Source organism: Brachionichthys hirsutus, chromosome 19, assembly GCF_040956055.1.
Source record: "Brachionichthys hirsutus isolate HB-005 chromosome 19, CSIRO-AGI_Bhir_v1, whole genome shotgun sequence".
Lineage (NCBI taxonomy): Eukaryota > Metazoa > Chordata > Actinopteri > Lophiiformes > Brachionichthyidae > Brachionichthys > Brachionichthys hirsutus.
This window is the reverse complement of record NC_090915.1, coordinates 2,635,936-2,648,091: the sequence shown is the minus strand read 5'-3', so window position 1 is coordinate 2,648,091 and position 12,156 is coordinate 2,635,936. Positions and strand designations below refer to the sequence as shown.

General features: G+C 45.1%; 1 protein-coding gene across 1 annotated transcript in view; it reads left to right on the top strand.

Annotated features, from left to right (window-relative positions):
- mast4 (microtubule associated serine/threonine kinase family member 4) overlaps positions 1–12,156 on the top strand; it is a 43,582-nt gene that overhangs the window by 4,520 nt on the left and 26,906 nt on the right. Inside the window, exons 2-3 of the mRNA XM_068753016.1 lie at positions 1,112–1,265; positions 2,400–2,527. Of these exons, the coding sequence (XP_068609117.1) occupies positions 1,112–1,265; positions 2,400–2,527 (282 nt within the window). The remainder of the gene's footprint in view (positions 1–1,111; positions 1,266–2,399; positions 2,528–12,156) is intronic.

Genomic DNA, 12,156 nt, shown 5'->3' with positions numbered 1-12,156 from the left:
ATAAACTCCAGATTTTGATCAAATGTGCAGATTGTAAATCTCTTTAGCTGATGGTCTCCTGCCAGCGATCTTGTGATCCGATCGGCCTTTAGGGTAAGCATGACTTCACTTGTCTTGCAGAGGTTCCAGATGTGACGGAACGCCGTTTAAGGCGATGAAAGTTAAACTCCCTTTTGAGCCCGTGCTGTATTCCTACATTATTGTGAGCTGAGGGGTCAAGCAGCCTCACAATGAACTGCTCTTTGTTGGCCTTCGTGGTCCCGGGCTCATCAATTCCACAGAGAAGCTCTGGGTATTTCCTACCTCAGAGGGCTCTGAGTCATTATTACCTTTTGTATTTTCGGGGAGGGGCCCCCTTCCTTACCCCCCGGGCATTGTTATGTGGTCTGAACTTCTCGTACAGGGTCAGTATCTGTGAATTCAATAGCCTGTTGTTGTGTAATGCGGTATAACTGTAATGTATTTCTAACAACGTATTCCTTCACTGGGATTGCTTCCCCTGCCTGTCGTAGTATCCTGGATACCGTGATGGAGGTGTGGGGCGCTGGTCTTTCCTCTGGATCGTTCTGTTTCTCATTAGAAGAACCTTGGGCGCGGTCACCTCCATAAACCTCATTTTATGCCACGTTATGAATTTGGAGAACGCCCTCTGAAACAGCCTCTTCGATCGAATCTTCCCTTCAGAATTTATCTTTCTAGATCTGCAGCTTTACTTTCCATAATCCTCTTCATCACGTCCTTCGTGAACAGACTGCTTCACTCCATCAGAACATTCTTGTGTTCTCTACAACGCTGGCATGATTGCAGCATTTTCCCCACAACACGCATTTTAAAGCACACGAGTCCAACATGGTTGTTCTACCTTTTGTAAATAAAAAGTTTTGCTTATTTTTTCCATTAATTTGTAATGGTGTGGATCGCGGAAAGTATCTATGGATTTTAATTGTCATTTATCATTTAAGGACGTCACTCTGGGATTCGGGAAAGAATAGTTCAACCACCAGCATTTGACACCCTTTGTCTAAAATGGTTTATATAGAATAAAATATTTGCGAAAACGAATCCTAATTGCTCATTTACTGATGCCTGGTTTTGTTGTCTCTTCTTCCAGTTGGACAACATCGTCCACCCTCTGTCTCGATCCCTCAGGAAGGCCAGCAACCCTGAGCTGACGCGTGGTTTCGGCCCCGCGCTCAAGTTTCGGCATCATCTCAGCGAGGACGGGAGATTTGTTCGGAGGAGGAGTCTCGGAGGCGGTCTCACAGGTGAAGAGCTTCATGTTCGTGTCATGCAGACACTTGTTTAACAAAATGGATGGGATCAGATCCCTACATTAGGAATACCCACCAGTCAAATATCTGCAGGGGTTGAACATCATTTAGTTTGTATAAGACCTGTCGAGCACAGGTACAAGGTTGCCCTCCATGCGTTTCTCCTGGCCCCTCCCCTTTCTAAAAATGTTGACTAGCACATCCACAGAAACTTCCTTTATGCCGGGATGTGATAATCGCTGGTGAGGAAAACATTTGCCGGTAAGGAAGGACTGTAAGTTTCACTCCTCCTCCTGTTTTTTGGATGTTACAGTGATCACAATAAAACTTTTAGGGTTCACTTCATTTGAATATTACTGTAAATATTAAACATTACTGTAAAACTTCCATGAAACATTTCCTAATCCTATGGAGCGCCGGTGATGCATTGATGTCTGCCTCACTGGGATTAGAGAATGAAGAGGAAATGAAAGCAGTTGATAGACGGGGGCTGTTGGCGTCATCTAGTGGCCGGCCCTGGGAATGTTCTATGTTCTCATGCAGAGGAGACCCATTTACTCATCTTCAGCAGACAGTGGTGTTCTAATTCTTATGTAACACTGGGATTTTTAGTGATCTCTTAATGGGTCCCCCCCCGGCTTTTTGTAACCCTTTGACATCCTACCTGCCCCCCCCCCGGGTCAGGGAATTTAGCCTCATGAGGCTAATCAGAGCAGACGGCTTAGGATCTTATGTTACCAGTTTGTCATTTACGGTTTTATTATAGGCCAGGGATCAGTAGTGCAGCTAAAAGGAGTGCTCAGATCCTTAATTTAGTACAACAACCCATTCTGCATTTAAATTCTTACACAAGTAAAAGTATTATCATAAAAATGTTCTTCAAGTATCCAGAATAAATAAAAACAAGGTTCTGCGCTATAGGTTTTTATTGAGACTGCAGGTAATTTATAGGGATTTATTCCAGCTGTAATCAACAGAAATGATCTGTCTTTTTGCAGCAGCATTTTGTTTTTGTCTCGTTTCCATTGTGTATCATGACCGTTGATGATTTTCTTCTTCACTGTGACGGATATGTTTTTGGTGAATAATAGGGCAGCACCTGAACCTCATCCTGTTGTTGCCCTGCAGGAAAGTACCTCCAGTTGCCCAACAACCCCCAGCAAACAGCGTTGCAGCCGGCAGCCGAGATCTCTAACCTGGTCCGTATGCGTTCCCTGAACCTCGGGAAGTCGGACCCCTCCTTGACCTCCAGCCTTGTGAGTACTTCCCAAGTCCGGACCCTGCCGTGACCTTCTGCATCCTGATCGAGTCGGAACGCTCCCATTACCGCATCAGTTGGGTCAAAACAAGAGCTGCTGTGTGTGGAATGTCAATGGGACAGCTCTTTTCCTGCTATAGGGGATTTTTTATTCTAATCTTTAGGCGTGTGTCTGAATGGGATCCAGTATTAATATCTGGGGGGATTTTCAGAAATGGATGACCTGATGTAAAGATGGCTGCATTATACATGATGGAATCAGAATTAAAACATGTGACATGATGTATGAGCAACAAACTAGTTTGTGTATTTACCGGCGGATTAACAACAAAATAGGCCAAGAGGTCCGTATGCATCCGATGGGTGACATCATGCAGACAGAGGTGACCTTCAGCGCCGCTCTATCGGATGATGTTGACAGATACTCGGCTTTAGATTGCATCTCACCCTGAGACTATAAGATCACGATCTGGCTGATCTAATCCAACGCTATTAAATATGTGAGTTGTTCCAGGTTTGCTGGGGATCGGTTAGAGAAAAGGTTAATGTAATAAACAGGCTCTGTGTGTGTGTGTGTGTGTGTGTGTGTGTGTGTGTGTGTGTGTGTAAATAGAATATATGCTTCTGGAGTATCTGCGACAGAATATTTGGTAACTGACACTCAAGGATCTGACCCAGTTGACCAAGAATGTGTTACCTGACCTCGTAGCGGTCTCGCCGTTGTCCTGATGACATCATACCGAGCCTGTTTACACGCATCAAATGACGCCTCCGGTGTCGACACACTGAGCTGGATGTACACAGCCCCAGTGATGGACTGATTTCTGTGAGGCTACAGACCGTCTGGTTCTGTACACTGGAGGGTGCTGGTGTGTTTTCAGTACACCGGCACTAAAGACTCCGTCTCGGTAGCTTTGTGTGGCTCGACCAGAAAACTATCAGCCCATGTGGAGTATTTGATACGAGTGTGCTGAGTGTCCTCTGAGCCTCGATTTTAATAGGCTGGACTCCCCGGTAAGGCTGCAAGGTCACGGGGTCCCAGGAGCAAAGGGAAGCCCTGATGGATGGATGAAAGTAGGTTTGCAGCTAAGAAAGGCCACTGGGGTGTTCCGCGTGCCTCCTCCACTGCATCCCTTCCACCTCGACAAAATAGGTCTCAGACAGCAGGTCTGTTGAATGGATTCTTCCAGATGACCGGACTGCCAAATATTCTACACCTCCTCCAGGTTCTGTTGTTTGTGCGGCTCGTTGGTCCGATCGCATGCATCCACTGCTTCATCTTCCTTAAATCTCGGCAGAAAGGTTTATCAATTTCTGAGCGTATTTGAATCTTCTTGCGGATATACAAACGTCTTTCTGCTCTGTAGCTAATTGAGTTACGGCTCAGCGCCAACGGTCAATCGAGCTAGACGGTGGATGGGTAGAGAGAGAGAGAAGTGTGAAAGAGGTGAGTCGGAGAAATAAAGTGTTTTCCAGTCTGGTTGCGCTTGGAATCCTTGCAGAAAGCCGACGTGTTGCGTGAAGCGGGATAAAGCGCACGACAAACACCAGCAGCTTTTTACCAATCCAGACAGAGCAGAGGGGACAGGCGGGGACAGGCGGGGACGACGGCGTCCTATAGTCCGACCTCACGCCGTGTGCGTTGTTAGTGGTCGGGTGGTGCGACAGAATCTCCAGAGGCTGAAGTAATAATAACAAGAAAATACGGACACAAGCGTCCGTGTTGTGAAACATATCTGTAGATAAAATGATCAGATTTATCCTAGAGGAGCGGACGCCTGGCCTTGGTGGAGCGCTCAGAGATCAATGCTGCTTATACACACTTTTTATCATTCAAATCTTCCCCACCTTTATTTGAATGCATACTATCGGATGTATTGTAATATTTCCATGTTTCCGTAGCATTGGTCTCAGATCTTATCTCAATATTCGTATTCTGAATGCTGTTCGCGGTCAGCACCACCAGAAAATGAGACGCTGGTGACCGCTGCTCAGATGTTGTCGCGTTTCGACACGAGCTGAATGGCCGACGGCCCACATCTGAACGCTATCTGTCGGAGTCAGCTGCACCGAAACCGCAGGCGTCGCCGTATTATCTCACCTTCAGAACGAGCTCGGAGAAGAAGGGGCCGGTGGGTTGGTTTGGTCCTGCAGAGAAGGGGATGAGCGGCTCACCTCGGCTTCCAGGCGACGCCGTTTCAGATTGTTGTTTCGTTGTTTCATCAAATAAGCACTGAATGTTTTTGGTGCGCTTCGAGTTCAAGGATGAACTGGTCTGTGTCGTCATAATGGGTTCATGACTGGTCTGTGTTGGTTTATTATTAATGAACAGACCAAAACATCCAAAAACCTAATTTGTGGTAAAGGTCAAGAAAAAGCTGCATAGACTTCATGACAATAGGAGCGTGACTGGAGATGCACCCTTGTGTCCTTGTGCCCCCCCCCCACCTGTTATTGCTTTCTGCCCCCTTTATGTTCCCCATCAGCCCCCTGGGTGTGCAACGCTCTTTGACAAGCGTGGCACATCTCTCTTGACTGTGATGCTCTTTGGCAGAAAATCAATACTTCACCTCTGGTGTGATATGGAGATAAGACTGTCATAATCCTGATGTTGTTCCTTTGTGGACCCTCGTTTTCCCTCGTAATTGTAGTCGGCGATGTCCTTCACTGATATCGTTTGTGCAGGAAGAAACAAAACAAAACAAAAGGCGTTGTGCTGGCTGGTCAGATATTTATAAATATTTTATTTTATTTTTATTTTTTAGGCAACACTGAGGACTTGTTTTTTTAATATCAGCCCACCTCTAATATGAGAATAACACACTAAACATGAGTGGAAAACGTGACATTGTGTTTCTCACAGTGAAAAATGGAATTGAGGGGAAAAAATGCAGGTTAGATTTTCCAATGAAGGGCTCGGGCTGACACGGTTCTCTGCTTATTGCATTTCAGGTTGTTGCATTTTTATTCCAGCTTGGGCCAGAGAGGAATTGGATTGTTCGTGCCAACTGTTCGTGGCTGATGTCTTTTGTGGTTGTTTTCAGGGTTAAAGACTTCTGTCCTCCGCTGGGAGGCTGGCTCTGCGGGGTTTTATCACGGTTGGATATTCCTTTGTATGAAGGGGCCGATGTCCCGCCTCTGTTTGCCTTGCATCCGCGGGTTACGTCTCGGTCTGATGAGCTTCGGCGGGGCGGAGGTTGTGGGTCGCTCAATCAGCGATCTCTGCATGGGTCGCAGCGCAGAGGAAACGACCTTAGCTGCCCGCCTGCCAAGACGAAATGAGTCGGAGAGAACCCCTGGACTTTTCCCAAAGGCTATTCCTTTGCCAATGGCATAAAGTGTCTGCCCTTATTCAGGCGGGATGGAGGTTGTGGGCCTGAATCCTCTCTTCAAGCCACCTGTACAATAAAAGCCTTAAAAAAATAGATATATTTTCCTGTGACCTGCCTGTTAGCATAATGATAGCTCAAGGTGCTGCTATGTCCCGAGCACCGTAAAATCTGCTGATTATTTTATTAACTTGTCAACTATTTCAGCGCTACTTAATGCCACTGTGTGCAATAGAGAGATTCCAAACAAACCCGTACTCCTGCTTTTCCTCATTCTATTTTGTAAGTCCAATTAGGATTTTTCTTAATCCTTCATTTTTAAGAACCACAGATTGAGCAATTGGACGGGACCCTTTAATTTCCTCAGGTAATCCGAGGGCATTGTTCAAGCCGTAAAAGTTGACTACGGTAATCCTTGTCCTTTTATAAGAGGTTTATTTAAAAACAGCCTGATTACTTCCCTTTCCTCTGTGGCCGTTCTAATCAGCACCGGCCTTCGTAGCACTCAATTAGCTTCTCTGCTGTCCAAGTTTCAAAAGGGGAAACGTTGATGTAGCAGTCGCCTGCCTGGCGGTCCAACCTCCGCTGACTTCTACAGCAGGAGCCATCATTCCTGGACCAGACTCTCCAAGAAAAATAATTTGGGTTTGGTTGGGGCTGAGGAGAAGTGAAGTGAAGTGAAGGGGAAGGGGGCCCACTTAATATTCACAGAGTGCACAGTGAATGGAAATGAGTATGGGAGGGGGCGTGAAGAAAGAAACACGGACTGAAACTGAGACTGAATGCCAAACCGCCAGATAGAATGGAAGAGGAAACGTGACATTGGAAGCAACTTATTTTTTTTATTTCTGGAAGATGATGGAATATTGTGTTTGGGAATCCTACTTCCTGTTTCCAAAGTCATCCGTGCACTCGCGAGACACACAGGCGTAAACAGGGTAGGAGGAATATTATTCCTCTCCTCCACAGGGCAGGCAGATATTTTTTTAATCATCTTAATAATTTTTTACCTTATCTTAAAAAAAAAAAAAGCATGTGCCAGGCTATTATTCCTCCTCTCCAGACATTCCTGCTCTGCTGTCTTAGATTAATTCTGACGCGTCGAGTAACGGCAGTGTGGTCGGTTCGCCTGCCTGCAGGCGGGATGCCCGATTACTGTTGAGAATGGAGCAGAACAATGCTGGGAAGGATATCCTCTCATTTTTACGGTCACCTGGGGGTGCCTAAAAAGCGTGGCTGCTCGGCGAAATGAGTCTTGGAGCCCCCCCCCCCCCCCCCCTCCCTCCCACCTCCTCACCCTCTCACCTCTACCCTGTCGCTGCGCTAAATTAGACATGCCTCTTTCTCCCTTCTCCCTCATTCTGCCCGGGCGCCTTCCGTCTCTCTCTCTTTCACTCCTGAAGTTAGAGGAGAGGAACAAGAGGAGGCGTCAGCTGACTGCCCCCCTCCAATCAGATAAATCCTGATGGAAGTGTTTAGCAGCTGCAAAGATCGGATTCAGCCTGAGGCTGGGACCGGGCAGCGCAGCGTGGCTTTGCACCGGTAGGGAGGCGTGATCGTTCGGGACTCTGGACCATGGACGAGTCCAGCATCCTAAGGAGGCGTGGGCTACAGGTAGGGGAGCTGCATGCAGTCCTCCATCCTTTTAACAGAACGCAGTTCGGACTTTCAGACCTGTTTGTGTTGACGCTTGACGGTACAGAGCGGGCGAAGGTTCTGGCTGCGCCGGTGGTCCTGTATGTGAGAAAATGTCCTGGCAGACATTCTGCATTATTCAAGAGGATTTTCTCTCAGGCTGGAAATGTTTTATTCTTTTCATAGGTTTGTAAATTCTAATAGTTGAAAGACATTTGTGTCTTCGTGGAGCCAGATTGAATGGTGTTGCTTCTCATTTACATCTGGGCTTTTTCTTTCTTTCTAAAATGGTGAGAACTGGGAGAGCGGTCCTCTTATTGACGGAATCGATCAATGATTTCTGCCTGCGTCCAGTGTGAACAACACGTCATGCCGTCAGAATAAAGAGTAAATTAGCTTGATTTCCGTGTTTGCCTGTTCCACTTTAGGCCACTTACAGGGTAATTGATAAGCTTGTTTGAAAGGCAGCCTTTTTTACATTCAGCTCAAACCACTGGGAGTGTTTGGAATCACAAATTCGCTGTGATCCGTTGTATGTGTCTCTTGTTTTGATTAGGCTGCATCGTGGCTGATTAATTAAACCAGTAAAACTGATTTTATGCTCCGACATCCATTTAAAAACAAACAAAGGTTTATTTCCTCGGCTTCGTTTCATTTATTCGGCCGTCGATCCAATCTGAAGCTTTTCACTTTCATGTTGATGTTTTCCTTTGTGATTCAGAATCTTTCTTTTTTCCAAATTCTGACATATTTATTATGCTTAATGGGATTCTCTGGAGGAACTAATAACTTATTTTTAGTAATTACATTTATCACAAGCAAACTCATTTTACTCAGTTGAATCTCTCTTCTTTATCACCCCCTCCTCGCTTTCTTTACGTCCACGGACACAACGGTCACTCCTGTGGCTCCGACTTCCACATTCAAAGGGAAACACGGAAGTTAGTTTGTCAAGCAAACGACTATAGCTGCTGCGGCTCCATGGTTTCCCATTCATTCTCTGACCGGAGGGGATGACATCATTCCCCAGAAGAGCAGCACACACAGCGTGGCAGTGTCTTCAGAATAAAGTAAAGTTAATCAATGAAAGTCGATATATTTCCAATTAATTAATTCTCAAAGCAGAAGTTTGACTTTTTATCGTATTTTATTGGAAAAGCACTTCCACTACCAGACAATTGAAGCGTTCTAACAATAGCAGCTATCTGCAAAAGGAGACATGCTAAGGCTAACCCACCTTTGCAAAAACACCCAACGGGTCGGAACAGAAAGCTTCAGCGTTCCCGATGATGCCGAAGGAATCTGTTGGTGTGCAGGATTTATTTTTAGACTTGTTGATAACAACCGCAGACCGACCAACAATACGCAGGAGAACAGTTTCCCAGCATCAGAACCATTAATGAGTTCTCTGAATAAATTGCTCTGCTAAAATGTTCAGCTGAGTCTGTGTGCTGTAAATAGTTTGTGCTTGAGATAAATAAAGAAACATAATTATGAGACCGAGTGGAATACGGTGAAGTTATTATTTATTACCTTTTCCAAAGACAAAAACTGCTCAACTTCTATATTTTTGGAGTAAATCCTGCTGAAGAGGTGAATGGAGGAATCTTCCTCTGAAGATGGAGCTATTTAATCCATTTAAAATGAAGGAGTAGAGGACTGGACCTCTGTACCTGGGGCACAGACACTCCTGACTTTTATCCCTTTCATCCCAGCATCTTCAGTCTGTTTTGGAGGGTGCACGTTCCCTCATTGCACGTAAAACATGTAGTATTTGTGTGGATTGTAACGAAGCTATAACCACATGTATACCCTTCATCTTAATTAGCAGCAGGCTGTTAGAAGCTGCTGCTTTACGTTGTGTGCTTCACCCACTCCTGACTCAAACACTGCCTCATTATAACAGGCAGGCAATCCAGACAAGTGCTGTGACATTGTGTTCCTCTGAAGAGCCATTTTTGTGAATTTGTGTGTTAAAATACAAAAGAACAAGCTGTGGCAGCACCAGAAAAGCTTTGCTTGCACGCTTGGGGCACTCTTTTTCCAGCTTGACCAATACATTTGGTTTCTATTAACGGCGGATAAAGAAATATTCTCCTGAGGGAGGAGGTAACGATTACCTGTGCCAAGGAGATTATGTGTTTGTTTGTTTGTTTATCAGCCTGATTACAGAATATATGGTTCGGTTTCCATTCATCTTGGTGGAAGGGGTGTATCGTGTATCGCCAAGAAGGAACCCATTAAATTTTGGCGCTGATGTGGACCACAGGGAGCGGAGACGCAAATTACGTTGGTCCCTACTACCTGGGGGGGGGGGGGGGGGGTCGACAAACGAGCACGACGACGACGAGTGATGAGACGGGAGTGCGGCAGACAGATAAAAACGTATTTTCTGCTTGTTTCACGGCACAAATAAAAGAATATGACCACAATCCTGCAGAATGGAGTGTGGGTTTGTCACACATGCACACACTCACGGGTCTTTATTCACATCCTGTGTGCTGCTTTTTGCTGCGAACTTCAAGCCCACGACCGAAAGAATGAAAATGACACGAGCACACCGAGGGTCTCTGCAGAGGCCGCCATGTTTCGACGTAAATCTAATTTCTCTGAACGCGTTCTCACTTGCAGATTTGCATATATTAGAAGGGGAAAGTATTGGCTTTGGATGTTTTTGCTCTTCGAGTGCCCAAATATTATTATGTTTGTGCTGGTTTGATGAAACGACTGCTTCACTGAAACCGAAAAACTTCTACCTTTCGTCCTACTAGCATGCTATCTATGCTGTCTGAAGCTCGTCATTATCGTTGCAGATGCTGTCTTTTGGCTTTGTAGGACAGTATCTATCATGCTAAGATTTTTACCAAGGTGAATTTTCCGCCTGGTAAATTACCGTGTTTCTCGTGATTTTTTTATTTTATTTAATTTTTATTACACATTTGTGCGACGCGAGGCTCCAGCTGTGACTCGGTTGTTGCTGGAGTTTGCATCTTCCTGATGTCCTTGCGCTACCTTCTGTTCAAGCTGGGTTGTTTTGAGTCCTCCATCGTCTCCAGCTGTGCCCTTCTGTTTCTCTGTAATTTCATGTTGGGTGGAATGTTCTCCGATACGATGCTGGGTGTGTTCCGGCACGTCTTAATATCTGTCACATTCTCAAACTGAGCAAAAAAGTTTGTGTTGTGGAAATGTGTCCGTTTTTTTACTTCTGCTTTCCACCTCGCCGTTAATGTTGGAGGAGTTTGGTCTGCTTCTGGTGCTACGTGGGTATTCAGAGCAGATAACCAGCTTCCTTAATCCCATTTGACCTCCGTTCTTGAAGACATTTAGAGTCAATCCAAATGGAAGAGTTTACTTCCAGTAAAGGAAAGGGATGTATAAATATTTCTGATGAGTGTCCATCTTCATTTTAGAACATCTAACTGTTCTTTCAGTGTTGCCTGCTTCCTGTTATCTACCTGTACTCAACAATGCCAGCAGTCAGGGATGACATGACTTCCTGTTTCATCCACGCAACAGGAAACACAACAGTCTGGGCAAGGTGTTGCTGTTCTGACATCGTTGCTTCACGTCAGAACAAAGACTTTCCTTCCAGTCAGCACGAAACTGCAGTAAAAGCTAGTTGACTGGGTCGACTTTTATCTTCAGATGTTAGAGAGTCATCCATAAATGAAGGGGAATAATTGATAAATGAATGATTGCACCATGGAGTGATGTGTGTGTCCCCTGACAGCCTCTTTGTCTGGCAGTTTGTTGCGAGACTCCGGCTCAAACTCAGAGATGATGAAGCGAGGGGTGACTGATAAATGGAGATGATAAAAATGATTTCATCACGTCTGCTAACGCCGGTGAGATTAACAACAGAAGGAAGCGTTGCAGCCTCCTTGTCCTCGGTGCACCATCAGTTTTAACCTTGAACCCGTTTTATTGGGTGAGATCTGCGGCTACTGGTTCTGAACTTCTGACACATTTAAAGCTTTCCTCGTAACTTTAAATCTAGCGACGCCTCACAAACATGCATTGATTTCCAATGCGACACACAGAAAAGTTGTCACTTGAGAGATGAATGCTTCTTTACATTTTATGTCATTTTTGATTCGGAAAACAATAAAATAACCAGGAACAAAATACGTATTATCTTGACACAAACATTAAAAATACATAAACCCAGTACTCGAAGATGCACAACTTGTAATTATCGTTTGTCTTTAAAACGTTTGTTCGGCTGCGTCATTCACACCAGATTTAAACCAAACTTGTGTTTGAGGTGGCGTGTTTGTGTGTTCTCATGCTTCTCACCACTGTGATTCATTAAAACGGTGTCACACCGTGCACTTTATAATGCGCTCACCGTAAGTGCACAAAGCTTTCCCTTATTCTCAGAGGAGTCGAAAGTGTCGAGCATCAAAGGAATAAAAAGGCAACTCGTTACCGGACCTTTATTTCTCTTTATATAAATGTTTCACTGAGCCATGAAGAGATTTGATGTGACGACATGAATTTCAATAAACCGCTTTATTACGGTTGTGTTTCTGCGCTCAACCCTCCGCCTTGTTGTCGACCTCACTCTATTATGCGCTGTGCTGTGATTGGTGGACTTCCCATCACTGTGAGTCATTCCCTACTGGTAATTAGTGTTGTGTGAGCTGTGGTCATGTCTCCCATG